The sequence below is a fragment of the Artibeus jamaicensis genome, unplaced genomic scaffold (genome assembly GCF_021234435.1).
Source record: "Artibeus jamaicensis isolate MK-2021 breed Jamaican fruit bat unplaced genomic scaffold, CSHL_Jam_final contig_525, whole genome shotgun sequence".
NCBI classification, from domain to species: Eukaryota; Metazoa; Chordata; class Mammalia; order Chiroptera; family Phyllostomidae; genus Artibeus; species Artibeus jamaicensis.
In genome coordinates, this window is record NW_026521874.1 from 12,187,831 (window position 1) to 12,204,004 (window position 16,174).

The 16,174-nt window shown below is 50.2% G+C and overlaps 1 protein-coding gene and 1 non-coding gene across 5 annotated transcripts; one reads left to right on the forward strand and one right to left on the reverse strand.

Moving 5' to 3' along the window:
• Positions 1 to 1,134: 1,134 nt before the first annotated feature.
• FICD (FIC domain protein adenylyltransferase) lies at positions 1,135 to 9,069 on the reverse strand. 4 transcript variants are annotated; one of them, XM_037156101.2, is made up of 3 exons: positions 8,992 to 9,069; positions 7,097 to 7,455; positions 1,135 to 4,028 (listed from the first exon to the last, which is right to left on the reverse strand). In XM_037156101.2, the coding sequence occupies exons 2-3, from the start codon at positions 7,395 to 7,397 to the stop codon at positions 2,953 to 2,955; spliced, it is 1,377 nt and encodes a 458-aa protein (XP_037011996.2). In that variant the 5' UTR covers positions 7,398 to 7,455; positions 8,992 to 9,069; the 3' UTR covers positions 1,135 to 2,952. The 4 variants fall into 4 exon arrangements, with proteins under 4 accessions (XP_037011996.2, XP_053525674.1, XP_053525675.1 ...); XM_053669699.1 differs by having other exon boundaries at positions 8,936 to 9,046; XM_053669700.1 differs by having other exon boundaries at positions 8,931 to 9,040.
• Positions 9,070 to 11,625: 2,556 nt separating this feature from the next.
• LOC119057497 (small nucleolar RNA SNORA33) lies at positions 11,626 to 11,755 on the forward strand. The gene has a single exon (XR_005084102.2). It is a non-coding gene; the product is annotated as a small nucleolar RNA SNORA33 (small nucleolar RNA).
• Positions 11,756 to 16,174: the final 4,419 nt, after the last annotated feature.

Here is a 16,174-nt window from a genome sequence, read left to right on the forward strand (position 1 = left end):
GGCCAGGGCAACTCAAGTTTTTTAAGTGTTTGTGCCTCATTCAAGCCTCACTATATTTAACTCACATTTTTAAGTGGAAAACGTTAAGATAAACTGTTTATGTGCCTCCCATCCAACGTCAGCATCTCTCACGCCAGAGCCATCTTTCTTTCTCTCTGCCTCTACCCCTGCCCCTCGTCCCTATTATATTGAGGGCACCCCCAGCATCAGAGCAGCAGCCAACGGTGTTGTAGCGTGTGTCTCTAGGAGAGAGTTTAAAGGCTATAGTATCATCGTTATTCTAGGAATATTAGCAGTAATATCTCGGTGCCATAAACTGTCCAGCGAACTTCCTGTTTCCTGTTCTTTCATAAATGTCAGTTCTATCCCATAAGTTGAGATTGGTGGATCATAGCTGAGTCTTCTGATCTGTAGGTCCCCCTCTGCTGTGTGTGTCTTTTGCATAAAGACAAAGATGTGTTAGGAGTAATCTGAATTGAATGCAAGCAGTGGGCATTGCTTATCTCGTAAGAATCCAGAAGAGGCTGCACTGTGCTCTGCAACGGCCCCTCCCTGCCTGCGGAAGCCCCCTCAGTGGGAGAGGGTTTGGGCTGGTCCGGGGCTGACCCTGCAGAGCCGTGAGTATTCCCTGGCCATCCCGGGTTTGAGCAGCTTTGCTTTCTGCCTTTTCATAGTTCATCTGTTCTCTTGTGGTCGGCCAGTCCTCTGGCCTCTCATGCTCTCAGGTGTGGGCACAGGTCTCACGCAGAGGTGAACCTTTTCAGACCTGAGCAGGACCCGGGGTGGGTTAGAGGCATTGACTATTCTAGATAGGGAGATTTAGGACTGTGTTACTGGGCTTGTGTGTTTTCCCCTGAAAATCACAGACTCGAGGTAAACAGAAACATGAAAAACCACTTCCGCTACTTGAGTCTTAAGTGAGAGACCAGTGAGCATGTCTGTCCGCCCAGGCAGGCAGCTTACCCTGCAGCTGCCTTGTTTCCCGGGGGAGTTCCCGGGTCTCCATTCTGCTCTGCTGCCAGAACTGTGTAAAGAATGGGTCTGTGGCCCTCCGACAAGTGGAACCATCTATTGAAGAAGACAGCAAAGTCTCAGGCATTTATTTAATGTAATAAAATACTTTTATTAGGGTCAGTTATTTGTTAAAGTAATGTCCTTCACATTTCACTAAAGTGCCAGTTTTAATAGTACAAAGCAAGCACTTCCATCAGGCTTCCTTGGTGTGCTTATAAAAACCAAGATGTAGATTTAAGAAATCCTTCACGGTAGCAAACAAATATGAAAATATTTTCTGTAAAGGTCTGAATAACTCACTTGGGCCCATTTCGTATATCTTTCCATTCATTTCCCTTAATCTTTCAGAAAACCTTTCTGAATATGCACACAATTAAATAGAACACCTGCCACGTAAGAGCAGTGACTGATCCTCAGACCAGAGCTGGTGCTGCATCCTCTGTGCCCCTTGGACACTGGTGGGGTGCAGGGCAGCGCTGGGCGCCGGCCTGTGTACCCGAGGCAGGAGCTGAGCCTCTGGCCACTCACTGAATAGCAGCAGTCGTGTTGGCTCCTGTGTCGTATGTGATTGAAAGATTCTTTCTGCTGCCACAGAAGGGTGGCTTGGCCGTAGTACATACAGCATTTCGTAAGTTGGGAGAAAAATAAGGCCACTCCAAGGTGAAATATTCTGTTTCCCCGAGGGGTGCTGGACAGTATGGTGGCTGTGGGTGGTTGGAGTCAGGTCAGTAAGTGGATCGAACTGCATGACCAAAAGGGACATGTCCTGGCCACGGCCAAAGGTTTTTCATGGTTCAGTACAAACCAATGCTCTAATTCTTTACCAAAATGCTTCTTTAACCCTGGCTGGGTGGCTCAGTGGGTTGGAGCATCTTCCCATACACCAGAAGGTTGTGGGTTTGGGTTGTGGGTTTGATTCCACAGTCAGGGTACATACTGGAGGCAACTGATCAATGTTCCTCTCTCCCTTCCTCTCTCAAATCAATAAACATATCCTTAGGTAAAGATTTAAAAAAGTGTGCTTGGTGGTGACGTGGCATCTGTGTTCTCAGAGGTGCTCTGTAACTCCTAGTTCTAGATGTCGCACTCAGAGAGGGGCGTGAGGGCAGAGCTGCCCACTTGCGCACTGCCTGACCTGCTGCGCTCTTCAGTTCAGGGACACCCCGAGAACTCTCAGACGTCTGGGCTGAGTTGCCGCAGATGCTGGAGATATAAACATGGACAGCACAGGAAAAACCAGGCGGGCCAGTCCCCTATTTTTCATTAGAAAAATAGTATCAGTATGGAAAAACAGCCTCTGATGCTAGAGCTTGCAAACTCTGGCTCTTGGAATAAGCAAGATACCAAAGTAGAAAGGTTGTCCGTGCTCATGTCATCTTATCTCTCAGTGCGCCCTGCCAGTAAGAATTAGTCACAACACCAGCCTCTCTGTAGGGCAGCAGAAAGCTCTAAGGAAGCAAGCTTTCAATCATTTCTCAAAACCGGGACCAGGTTCTCCTGGGTAAAACCACAGGACCTGTCGGCCAGTCTCAGAGAAGACTTGGAGGAGCTAGTCCCGTGTCTCTGGATCTCCTCCCAGTCTTGGCCTCTCGCCACCTTAGTGTACGTTCTGCTCCAGAACCTGTTCTGGTCACATGCAGAGAACATGTGCCCCCAGCGCCTGCCGGGACCACCGGAAGCATGGGCCACCAGCACGGGACAGACCCCACCACATCTACTAGCTCAAAAGAAGAAAATAAATAACTTGGCTGAATTATAAGTTACCCTAGAGACGAGTCTTAATAACTTAGTTTTTTTCTTACAAAAAATTGGAGGTAAAGAATGTTTAAGTTCCTTGTCTGTGTCCTTTTGCTTGGGGAAACGACAAGGTTTCTAGAAATGCTAAGTTTTGATTCTCCTCCCCCTGGAAACCCCATCACCAAGGGAGGTTTTTGAGGGTTAAGGCTTCACAGGTAGTGTCTCCTTGAACCCAGAGTGGTTGGGTTTGGCCTCGGGCAGTGCCACTGGGTACTCTGTTGTGGCAAAGAGCAGGGTGTCCAGGGTGGTCTCTGTACACTTGGCAATGAAGCGAATGAATGGCCTCACGTCGCCTTCGTTGGCGACTTCCAGTACGTGGTAGTACTCAGACCTCTGCTCCTTGCGGATGGTGATGGGTGGGTAGCCCGCCTGCATCAGGATGAGGTTCATCAGCAGCCGTGAAGTCCTCCCATTGCCGTCGATGAAAGGGTGGATATAAACAAGTTTATAATGGGCCAAGGCAGCAAACTCCACTGGGTGCAGATTCATGGCGTCCTCCGAGTTGAGCCACTGTATGAACTCTTTCATCTGCTTTTCCACCTCCTGAGGGTGGGGAGGGACGTGGTGTCCCACAAGGACCTGTGTTGTCCGGAACCTGCCGGCTTCCACGGGATCCACGTAACCCAGCACCCGCCTGTGGATCTCCAGGACATCGCTGATGGTGACGGACCCGATGCGGGAAACCAGCGTCGTGTTGACATACTTCATTGCCGCGTGCATGCCAATGACCTCATTCTGCTCCTCCAGGCTTTTCCCCGGCACGGCGTAGCGGGTCTCCAGAATGTGCCTGATTTCTGAGAGGGTGAGGGTGTTGCCCTCGATCGCCACCGTGTGATAGATGTGATGGTAGTACGTTTCCTCCATGACCCTTCGCAGCGCGGAGTTGCCCTTGGGGATGGACATGACCTTCTTCACTTTGTTGTCGATGATGCTGAAGTACCTCTGGTCGATCTCCTCCACCAGTGGCAGCGTCCGGTCCCGGTTGATCAGCGCTTTTTTGTGGTCGGGTGAGATGGTCAGTGCTCTGGTGTACAAATAATCCGCCTGGATAATGTCCTTGTCCTCTTCCGAGAAGATACCAAACTCGTTGAGAGCATCCACAAAGTCTGGGTCCATTTTCAGGGCGTGCAAGAAGAGCTTGTGGGCTTTCTTCCGCTTGCCTTGGCGTTTCATTTCCAGGGCTTGGTTCAGAGCTGCTTTGGCTTCCAACTTACCGGCTGGAAAAGAGCCGAAGAAGCACAGTCAGGGAGGGCAGGGAGTGGTCAGCTGCTGGGCCCCAGGGGAAGCCCTGGCCATGGGGGCTCGGTCCAGCCACGCTGCTCTTCCTTTTAGCGTGCTAGTACTACTGCCTGTGTGGATGTGTTTATTTCCCACAGCCCCACGGAGTGGGAGCTGGCGTTTTTCCATTTGTCCCATGGCCCTGGAGGCATCTCCTTGTCCCCTGCCTTCCGCCTGACACATGGGGAGTGGCTGTGTACCTCTGGCCACAGCTCCCATCACTCGGCCATCCCCACATCCTGGTGGGGCCTCCCCTGCCTCTGGAGGCCAGGCTGTGAATGGCTCCCCACTGGTTCTAGCCTTTGAGTCCTCCCCATCCCTGGGCCCTTTAATTCCCTTAACCTAGTCGTTTTCAGCCGCACCCTGTTAAACATCTAGTCTTCCTTCCACCAGCTCTCCCACCAAGTGAGTGTCAGTCACACTTCCTGGGCTTCTTTTAGTTCCTCAAGTGCCCGAGACTCACCCTCAGGCCTCTGCTGGAGCACTCTCCCCTCATAACTGTTCCTTTGGATCACTCCTGCTCACACTGTGGTCTCAGCTTAAGTGCCCCCTCTTCCAGGGAGCCTTTCTGGTGTGCTCCTGTGGCCTCCTTTGCTCCCCTATCACCCCACTGGTGGCACTGTATGGGTCACCTGTCAGCTTGTCTAGGCCGGGAGGTCAGGGCTGACTTCTTCACTGTGACCCAGTACCCTGCACACAGGTTGAAGCAGACACGAAACATCTACTGTATTAGCAAGTGCTGAGTGAGAGTGATGTGAGAGCATCATGGGAGAGTGAGAAGACGCCACTGTTTCTACCCTGTAATGTAGAAAAAGGTAACTGAAAAAAGGATTCCCCATTCAACACACGGATGTGCCTGAAAGAGCCACACACAGGGACATCGGAGGATGGAAGCAGGGAAGGTGGGGTGGGGGAAGGGCAGGGACGGTGGCCGCAGGTGAGGCTCAGCACCCACCTTGGCCCCAGCGAGTTGGCAGCCGTGGAGGAGAAGTGCTGCAGCCCTCCCGCTAGAGCCTGGCTCCGTGCCTGGGCAAAACCAGGTAGAGGCAGCTGGGAAGTCTTAACACAGTGGTGCCGACAGCCTCTGCTGCCAGGGGGGTGGGGGGCAGAGTCGTGAGATTGCAGACTTGCCTCCTGTGCCCCAACACCCTGGCAGAAGCTGGGGACGAAGGCTGGGAGGTGAAAATAGAACGTGGCAATGTTTGGGGGACACAGCCAGAGCGCAGAGTGGCAGCAATCAACAGTGTGGTACCAGCAGGAAAATGCACAGACAAGTGGTACAGAATTGAGTGTCCAGAAATAAACCCATACACATGGGCAACTGATGTTCATAAAAGGAGCTGAAAACATACAATGGAGAAAGGGAAGTCTCAGTAAATAGCATGGGAAAACTGGGAAGCCATACGCAAAAGAAAAACAACTGACAATGTGCACAAAAGTTGACTGAAAAGGGGTTAAAGACTTGAATATAAGACCCCAAGCAATAAAATATATGGAAGAAAATATAGGCATTAAACTTTAATACCTTGGTCTTGGGAGTTTTTGTGAACTTGACACCAAAAGCATGGGAAGTAAAAGCAAAAAAAAATACAAAACAAAACTCAAACTAAAAAGCTGCAAAGCAAAAAAGCATCAACAAAACAAAAAGGCAACCAACTGAATGGGAGATAATAGCATCAACAAAACAAAAAGGCAACCAACTGAATGGGAGATAATATTTACAAATGATATCTCCAATAAGGGGCCAATATGCAAAATATATAAAGAACTCATACAATTCAACAACACATGAAAAAACTTTGATTATAAAATGGGTAGAGGACCTGAATAGACTCTTTTCCAAGGAAGACATACAGATGGCCAACAGGATGCAAAGGTGCTCAGTATCACCCTGACCAGTGTGACTCAGAGGTCGTCCTGCCAAGTAGAAAGGTCACTGGTTCAATTCCCACTCAGGGCACATGCCTAGGTTGCAGGTTCTATCCCAGGTCCAGGCGCTTGTGAGAGGCTACTGAGTGACGTTTCTCTCTCACATCAGTGTTTCTCTCCCCCTCTTTCTCCTTCCCTTCCCCCCTAAGAATAAATAGAATCTTTAAAAAATTGCTCAACATCACTAGTTGGAAATATAAGTTACAACTATGAGATACCACCTTGCACCTGTTAAAATGGCTATCAATAAGAGAAGAAATACCAAGTTGGGGAGGATGTGAAGACAGAGCCCTCACATGCTGCTGGTGGGAATGTAAGTTGGTGCAGCCCCTACAGAAAACAGATGGAGGTTTCTCAAAAAAATTTAAAAAGTAGAGGTATCATGTGATCCAGCCATCCCTCTTCCAGGTATCTACCTGAAAAACTTGAAAACATTCATAAAGATGTATGTAGCCCTGTGTTCACTGCAGCATTCTTCACAGTGGCCAAAACATGGAAACCCAGGTGCCCTTTGATGGACAGATGGATAAAGAAGGTGTGGCACGTTATGCACGATGGAATACTATTCAGCCATAAAAAAGATGACACCTTGCCATCTGCCTTAGTATGGTTGTATCCTGAGTATTATGCTAGATGAAATAAGTCAGCTGGAAAAGGACAAGAACCATATAAATTCACTCATGTGGGATATAAAACAAAGCAACGAATGAACAAATGAAACAAAACTCATGCAACTGAATGGTGGTTCCCAGAGAAAAGGGGGACGGGGGAGGGCAAAGATGGTACAAGGGTCAAGTATATGATGAGGAGACTGTAGATACCACCACTGGGTGGTGAACACACAGTGCAGTGTACAGATGATGTGTAGACTTGTACACATGAAACTTATATAACCTCATTAACTGTCACCCCATAGACTAAACATTATCAAGTTGTACACCTAAAATTTGTTATTAACCAATGTTACCCCAATAAATTTAACAAGTGTAAAGAACACAAATGATAACATAAATCCAATGTGGCATAATCCAAACAAAGCAAAAAACCAAGAGTTGAGGAGAGACAGCCACTCTCTTACCTGGAGAGGACCTAGTCTTGACCACCAGCAGTGCCGCATCCTTGGAGGTGACGCTGAGTTCTGTGGATGGTCTGGTGTATCTGGTGACAGCGTGCTGTGCCCCATCCAACCTGCCGCTGAGCAGGTAGAAGCCTTTGAGCAAGGCCTGACACTGCTCCTCCATGGCCCCCAGGGGCAGCAGCAGGGCCAGCAGGGACCCCAGCACCATGCTCAGCACCATCACCCACAGGAAGCGGCTCCAGATGGAGATCCATTTTGGTTCACTCATGGCCATCACTGAAGCCATTGGTATGAGTGTCATCTGGACTCAGGGGTGGCCCCCTTGCACATATCCACAGTCGTATGAGAGAGAGCCGGATCTGAAAGGAACCAAGAGTTGGGAGGAGATGAGGCAGGGCAACTGGTATGTTTGGGATGCATTTCTGGCTCCATCTAGGGCTTGGCGACCCTCCAGGCCTCTTAACTCACTGTGACCAGGGGGTGAGGGCAAGCAGGGAGTGGATATAAATGGGGAGGGTCCAGCCTGGAAGGACTGAAAAGTAATGCTGCTGATACCCAGCATTTATTAGGCACTTACTGTGTGCCAGGCCCTGCGCTAAACACATCCTCCTGCAATCTTCAACAAGAGCTGATGCTACAGTCACCCCACTCTCCAGATGAGGAAACAGGTTTGGAGAAGGGAAGTGCCTCTTGCCTGGTCACCCAGTGAGCAGATGACAGACTGGAATGCAGGACCCTGTGGCTCTACAGTCTAGCCCTCCTCATCACAAATTCTGTGGCCTCTAACCCCAAACACTGAGTGGGACAAAAATAAGAACCTCACACATACCCAGATTGGCCAAGGCAGTTCTGAGGCCCATTCCTTGATAAGCGCAACTGTTTGGTGGCCTGATGTATTGTCACATGACTGGCCACCTCTTCCTGCCCTCACCCTGATATTAGCTGTGTCGCCAGTCCCTGCTCTGGCCTTCCTTTTCTGGCCTGCCCAGCAGGGATACTGCCTAGAGTTTGGGCAGTCAGACATCTCAAGGACAACTCAGGGTGTGGGCCAGAGCCAGTGACCCTGCGCTCTCTGTGACAGGGAGTTTGTGCTGGGGTCTGGCAGTGAAAGTGAAGGGGTCAAGCATGCTAACAATAAACATTTATTGGGCAACTGTGGTGTCCTGAGCCCTAGCCATGCATTATCTCGCGTAACCCTCAGTACCCTAAGAAGGACAGCCACCCCAGCTCCGCTGTACAGAAGAGGGGAACAAAACACAGAAAAGGCAAGTCAATTTCCAGGAGGCCCACAGGGAGTAAACAGAAACATCGGGTACGAATCCCTAGTGCGCCTGAGTTCTGGGTGCCCGAGGCGTCACCACTATCGTATCCAGAATCAGGGCCTGTGCACCTGCTCCTGGGGCTAGGCCTCCAAGAATCAGAGATGGCAGGTTAGGTTTCTCACTGCTCAGGGCTTTAGGTCCAACGGTGGGGGTGCGGGGTGGGCGCTGGCTCGTTGATCCAGAACATGAGAAATGGCTTGCTATGCGCTCTCATGGGGGTTCGCTTGGCCCACTGTGGGGTTACGGGGACTGGGGGTACGGAGACGGTGTGCGTCACTTTTGGTCCAGGTGGTCTGCGCGTTATCCCCGAGGAATGGGCTCCTTGGGGTGGCTGGTGTTCGCTGGTGACGCGGTTGTGCGCGGGGAGCTGGAGGTGCGTTCTGGGAAGTGCGATCTCTCACCCACCACTACTCTAGGAAGGGGGAAACTGAGGCCCGGGGAGGGGAGAGCACTGGACTGTCATTCTGGGGAGCGGCCCCTTTCCGAACCCCGCCCAGAACTCCCTGGCCTACCGCACCCTTCCCGGCTTGCTCCTTCCAAGTCCCTCCGGCTCGCCCCCTCCTCTCCGCGCACCTTTGGCAGACCCTGCCGCAGCTGTCCCGGCGTTCGCTAGCTCCTAAACGGGATCCAACAACCTCCCCCCGCCGCGGCTTGCCTTCTGGCCCCGCCCCCTCCAACTCGCCATTGGTCGGCTGGTCACTCTCTTAGCGGCGGGTTGGCTTCTCGAACCGGTGCGCTACTCGCACTTCCGGGTTCTGGCGTCGCTGACGGCTTCCCCGGGAAAGTCACGCCGTGGGCCACTCCCATTGGCTGGCTTCTGCGTTCATCTCGAGCCGCAGCAGCCAATAAACAATAGGAGGGGTGGGGCCTGGGCGACAGGCGGGAGGAGCGGGTGCGGAAAATCCCGCTGATACGATTTTGCAGGCACGGAAACTGGGAAACTAACAATTCTGCCGGTTTGAAACTGCTGTTCTTCCCGAGGGTGACCTTCTCAGGCATCTCTGCCGGCCTCAGTTTCCTTAGGTGTAATATGAGGATGTTGGTGGTTTGCACTTCTCCACCCTGGTTGACTTCACAGCCCACTTCTTATCCTCCATCCTCTGCTTCCAGAATTACGTTTTCTCCTTTTCCTCACCTTTTCTCTTTTCGTCCCTGAATTTTTAATTTAGATCCTCCAGAGAAGGGCCTGGCTGCTTGTTTTGGCTTCCCAGAGAGGGAGAGAGAGGATTTTTTTCCTTCAGGAAGAAAGGTGAAACCTCCATCTTTTTCTTTTGTATTTATTATTTTTTCCCTTTTTATTAAATATATTGGGGTGACACCGGTTAACAAAACTGTACAGGTTTCAGGTGCACAATTCCACAGCCCATCAACTGCACACTGTCCATCACCATTTATCTCCCCTGTACCTTCCTCCACCTCCCCCCCCCCCCTGCAGTCACCACACGCTTTGAAACCTTCATCTTCTTTTTGAAATCTCCATCTTAATTCACAAATATTGAAACTAAACATCCAGGACCTGCGGCATGCCCAGTAATTCCAAACATTAAGATGTCACGTCAGCTGTCGGTCGCTGGTGTCAGTTCAATGCTAACAGGAGCCCCCAGTTTGGGCCTTGGTGAAGTGGAAGACCCGTCAGTGAAGACAGCCCTGTGGTGCAACCGCACAGCTGTGGGTCAGCAGGCTGTGAGGTGGCCCCATAGAGGCCACCCCACTGTAGCAGCCCAGCCCCCCATGGCAGCTCCACTTCCCTCTGCTGAGCCAGCTTGCCTGTTGCAGCCCCCCTTTGGCTCTCTGCAGAAGGCCTGACCCTTCCAGATCTGACCTTCCCCAGAACACACATTTCCTCTGGGGAGCCACTCCGAGGGAGTGGTGGTGGGTGTCACCATCGGAGTCACACAGCCCTGAATTCGATTCCCATGTCTGCCTCTTGCAAACTGAGGACATTCAGCGATTTGACCTAGCCGATCCCATTTTTGTAAGATTGGCGCAATGTGATGACCGTCCAGCCTCTAGGGTTTTGTGGGAGAGCCGAGCGGTGAGTGTGTGCTATTGCAATTATTCCTAGAAAAGATACCACGTCATTGCTTATTTGTTACCTGCAGAAGAAACTGTCAGAGCTGCAGCTTGCTCCATCCCCTGGGGAGAGACCCCACTGCTGTTTCGTAGGGCTCAGTCAGATGCCAGTTTGGGGGAAAGCACTGACTCACAGTATAAAAGAAAGTGTCCAGGCCCAGGCCAGATGTGTGTTGTCATGAAAGACACCATGTGGGGACATGGGGAGGTAAGGGACCAAACAGCTTTGGCCCTTGCTGTTTGGGCTCCCTGTCTATAGCTTATAACTGGCCCCCAGTTTGCCCAGCTCCCAGCCCTTGGCATGGGGAATGGCATGAGGTGGTAGATGCTTGTGAAAGTTTGTCGGCTCAAATTGAATAAGAAATCTCTGCAGTAGGACCAACCATGGAGTTTTCAAGAAACAAAATCAGGACGGTGTTTATTTCTGGGGCTCCCTGTTTCCATCTTTTGAACAAAGATCTTGAGCGTCCTTCTCTCCATGTCACCTGAATTCCACTCCTGACGGTTCAAGCAGTAATGCAAACCCTCTCCCAGAGGGGGGCCTGCGACGCAACCAGCTAATTATGGGGGTCGGTTGGTGGTGCGGAAAGCAGTGAGGTCCTGGGGTCAGACAGATTTGTGTTCAAGTGCAGGGCCCACCACTTACTAGCTGTGTGACCTTGAGCAGGTTACTTAGCATCACTGAACTGGGTATTATGGGCTTGTGGACCTCTGTCCCCTCCTAGGTGCAAGGTGATGTAATCATCCACTTTTAAAGGTACCATCCTTTCTTCACTCCTTGGGCTGCCAGTGCAAACTCTTCAGGGAGTTTAGGCTATGGTAGCGAATCTAGAAGCTGTATAAGAACCATTAGTGAATAAACCTGTTGGGCATGAGACAATAGGGAAAGGCGGGGAGTGTGGAGAATGTGTGAGCACCTGTCTCATTCAAAGTGGTCAGCAGCTGGTCAGCTTTAGCCTACATTTATTATGTTAGCATGCAGTCCAGAAGCTGACAGGTTTTCCAATATTTCAAAAGAAGCATCAGGCCTAGATTTTTAAATAAAATCTCCAGATTTTTAAACAATTGGCATGTTTGCCTGCCGATTATAGAGAGCTGCCAGATTCCTGCTTAAAGATTTGCAAAATGGGCAGTAAGCCAGCCAAGGAGTCTGCTTACCTGGCCGTGTTTCTGCAGAAATTTAGAGAAAGCGGGCAATCGTGAAGCCATGTTATAAGCCTTCAAGACATTGACATTGTTAAGGTCCCTGAAAACGGCTATAAGAAAAATAAAATAAAACGGGCAGGAGATGGTAGCAGGGAATGCGGGAAGCAACATCACCAATGACTCTCAGCAAATGGTTGCACCACTGTCTGCGGGCACCAGGGGGCAGTAATTCACCTGGCATCACTTCCCCCATTCAGTGCCCAAGTGAGGAGAGAGCACTCAATTTTCTCGCTGGATGTTGTCTGCATTCAGTTGTGTTAAATGCACAAAATATGGTCCCGGAAACGATATTGAAAAGTTGTTTTTCTTCCTCTTAAGTTTCTGTACTGGGTGGAAATTGCCTCCCAGTGGTCCATGGAGGATTTTTCTAAAAGCTAACCTTGACACTTGACAGAGAACCTAAGAAAGTGGCTGCATGGGAAATGTGTTCATTATGCAAAACAAAACGAAACCCTTCCGCATCTTTAAGAAACAGCATTCAAGCACGTCTTGGTGGCAGAGGCAGATTAGAGTGCTGAGAAAACCCCGAACCCCCAATTGCGGCCATATTGCATTGGGGTGGTTCCAGGACGACTCGCCTGTGTTCAGAAGAAGATATACCCTACTGGTCCTCTCTCTCTTCATTCCCAGGCTCTTCTCATTTCCCAGCCTGTTTGGATGTTTCTTTTTCCTCCTTCTAACTTAAAGATGCTGCAGAAGAGACTCCAGCAGCCCTCCCTCCTGACTACTAAAACTCCTTATTAGGCATACCCGGTGCGGTCAGCTTCAGCTTTCAAAGCACCGCCAAGAGACAGAGTTTGGGGGACCCTGTGTGGGTGTCCCTGGGCTCATGCCCTGGACTCAGAGTGTTCCACGTTGTTAAATAGCCAACTGCTCTATTTCTTAAAAGCTAGACGGATCCTTAAAGATAAAATAGAAGGCACAAGTAACAGGAAGAAACATACCCATGCACGTCTGTACTGGATATTTTTCTATGCACATTTATTTTTAAATGTGCAATATTTCAGACATGCAGAAGGCATAGCCAATACAGTGGGTACCTGGGTGCCTGCCACCCAGTTTTAAAAAATTCCTTATTGTCTTCCCAGTGCACTGAAGCTCCAGGGCAGCCCCTCCCCCTGTTACATTCCCATCCCTCCCTCGCAGAGGTAACCTCCAGCTTGAACTTGATGCTTATTACATGCATGCATGGCCTTTTGCTTTTACCAACATGTGTGTATTTCTAAATAATATATAGCCATGCTCTGCATATTTCCACATGTTCTGTATACTCTATCCTCCTGCATTCATGGGGCGTGGTTCAGCATTACATTTTAGAGATTTATATCCATGTTAATACACTTAGTTCTGCTACATTAATTTTACACTGCTGTGTAGTATTCCATTTGGTATTTATTTCCCATTTACCTACGGATGGGCAGGCAGGGGACCCTTTCCAGTCCTTCCCTATTATGAATAGCACTGCAGTGAAATTCTTGTCTGACTCTGGCACACGCGTGAGAGTTTCTGTAGGGCAGAGTTCCTCAAAGACTCACCCGGGGGCCCTTAAACGAACACCCAGACCTGGGCTCACTCCAGACCAATGAAGTCCTCCAGACTCTCTGATCTTCCTGTATCTTGGCTCTAGGTGGAAATAATCATACTTGTCACATTATCTCATTATTGGGAGCGGTAACTACCATTTATTAAGCACTTACTGTGCACTAAATGATTTATATGTGTTAGTTTATTGGATTTTTGTAACCGTGCCAGGAAGCAGGTATGATTAAACCCAGCATATGGCAGATGACAATGAGGTTCAGGAGAAGTTAGGTAATTGGCCTGAGGTCACACAACAAGTAAATAGTAGAGTCAGGGTTCAAAACCAGTCTTCTTGACTCAAAACTTTTGTTTTTAACCATTATGAGACACTATGATTTCAGAGCTGACCGGTTACATTTTGATTTGTCTGCTTTGCAAGTGGGGACACTGAGGTGGGTAGAGGGCAAGACAGGGCCAGGACACAAACCCAAGTCTCTGAAGCCCCTACCCATCAACACGTCACTTTCTCATGTAGAGGTACTTTGGGGAAGGGAGCGAGGAGCAGGGAGAGAACAATCTTGATAAAGCCGTCTTTCTTCTCAAGACAACTTCTGGCTATTCCATGGGCTTCTGGGTCCACTCTGTGTCCGTGCTGTGTAATGAACAACCCCCTGATTTAGCAGCTTAACGCAACAATAAATGTGTTTTATCTCGCAGTTTGTGTGTGTCAAGAATCTGGGAACAGCTCAGCTGGATAGTCAGACTCCTGGTCTGTCTTGAGGTTGCATCATGCTGTTGGCTGGGGCTGCAGGCGTCCGAGGGCTTGAGGACCCGTTTCCGAGGCGGCCCACTCCCGGGGCCGGCCAGCTGGTGTTGGCTGGCGCTGGGGACTTCGGTTCCTCCCCAAGTGCGGGGCTCCATAGGACTGCTTGAGTGTCCTCACAACATGGAGCTGGTTTCCCTCAGCATGAATCATCTAAGAGTCTAATGTCTTTTATGACCCAGCTTTGGAAGTCACTCACTGTCACCTCTACTGAACTCTCTGGGTCACAACGCAGACTCACCTTGGAACAAGCCGACATGGAGGTAAAGGTCATTGCAGGCCATCTCGGAGGCTGCCTATCCTACACCCTCTGTGCCCGGCCCTCCTCAGACGCAATGGTGCTGCCCGACAGCCTGATGGCATGGGCTTCAGGCTCCTTTGGCGCCGGGTGGCCAGGTGGTCAGGGCCCGGGGGCAGGGAGCTTCTGCAGGTCTGAGACCTACCTGTGGGAACAGGGCTGTTTAATGGAAGCGTTCGGGCCGTGTTATTCTCATGGGCCAGAGACGCTGCCTTCTTCTGCCACCACATAGGGTCACGTCGACAAGGAGCCTGGCTCAGGTGCTCCCCAGGCCGTTTCATGTCACAGCCTCTAAGAGATGTGGGCAGTACCCTCTCCTCTTCCTTGTGGTGCCAGCGGCCCGGGGTAGCCACTTGGCCAGCATGGAGTGTGGACCCAGAAGAGCCCCTCTCTGCATCCTCTCCCTTCTCAGCGGGGGATGCCCCCTCCTGCAGCGTCCATCAGCGAGGTGGCCAGGGCGTGGGGGCTGCTGTGCAGAGCGGCTGTGGTTCACCCTGGGTCCAGATTACAGTCCCTTTGGATGTACCCCAAAAGCTCTCAGTGGAGCTTTGTGTTGCCATAGTAACGTGGAGACGAGGAAATTAACATGAGTACTTGGCTAGCCAAGAAAGCCAAGCTTTTAATAAGCATTCCCCTCTTTTAAATAGATAAGAATTCCTAGGAGGGCTTTAGATGGACATCAAAGGGTCTTTTTTTCAGGTGCTGAGAAAATGCTCTTTAAAAAAATTATTGTGGAATCAGGGCGGCCCTAATAAGAGAGATGCTGGCGGCGGCCTTGGGGAGCTTAGAGGAACCGGAGAATTAAGTTTAGAGCCAAGGCAACTTTCTTGGTTTGTTAATATCAGCTTTCTGGAGATATAATTTGCATAGCACACAACTCATTGATTTAAAGCATACCATTCGATGGTTTTTAGAACCTTCACAGAATTGCAAAACCTTCACCACAGTTGATTTTAGAACATTTTCCTCGCCCCAGAGAGACACCCCATACCCTTCAGCCATCAGTCCCTGCTGCTTCCCTGGGCCCCCCAGGAATCTGTTTTCTGTCTGTATAGACGTCTGTCCTGGATGTTTCCTATAAGTGGAACCAAACAATAGGTGGTCTTTTGTGACTGGCTTCTTTCAGCATTTTTATTCTTTGCCTCCTTAAGGTTCTCCAAGGTTTCTCCAGCCACAACAGTGTCTCTAGTCTCTTTGGGAACAATTCATTGCCTGGGGGTGCAGCTGCCACGTGAGCCCACGGGCTTGAGATGGAGAGAAGGGAGCGGATTCCTTCAAGGCCAGTGACCCGGGCCCTCCCTCTTCCATCCTGAGCCTTCCAGCTGCTCTGAGGGGAAAGGGGCCCCTCCGGAGCACGGCTGGGCAGGTGGCATGTCAGCGTGACCTGACAGGCTCTCCACGACTCCCCCTTTCAGAGGCTGGGGCTGGAGGATGATCACAGCCAGGAACCGCCTACCAGGGCCCAGGCACCAGACCAGGAGCATCGCATGGGTTAAGATGATCACATTGTGACAGGCCTTTTCCCTTTTTTAAAAAAATTATATTTTATTGATTATGCGGTTACAGTTGTCCTGCTTTTCTCCTCTTTGCCCCGCTGCACCCAGCATCCCCCATTCCCTAAGATAAGCCCCCCATGATTGTTCATGTCCATGGGTCAAGCATGTAAGTTCTTTAGCTACTCTATTTCTTACTCTGTAATTTACATCCCCATGACTACTCGGAAACTACCTATTGGTACTTCTTAATCCCCTCACCTCCTCACCCTTTCTCCCCCTTCCTCCTCCCATTTGGCCACCTACTGGTAACTAACTTCTTTTCTCTTCTCTTGCTTTTAA

Coding starts and splice junctions, on each gene's coding strand:
- FICD (XM_037156101.2), bottom strand. CDS start 7,397: ATGACACTCATACCAATGGCTTCAGTGATGGCCATGAGTGAACCAAAA. Junction 4,029..7,096: donor CAAGACTAGGTCCTCTCCAG/GTAAGAGAGTGG, acceptor GCTCTTTTCCAG/CCGGTAAGTTGGAAGCCAAA.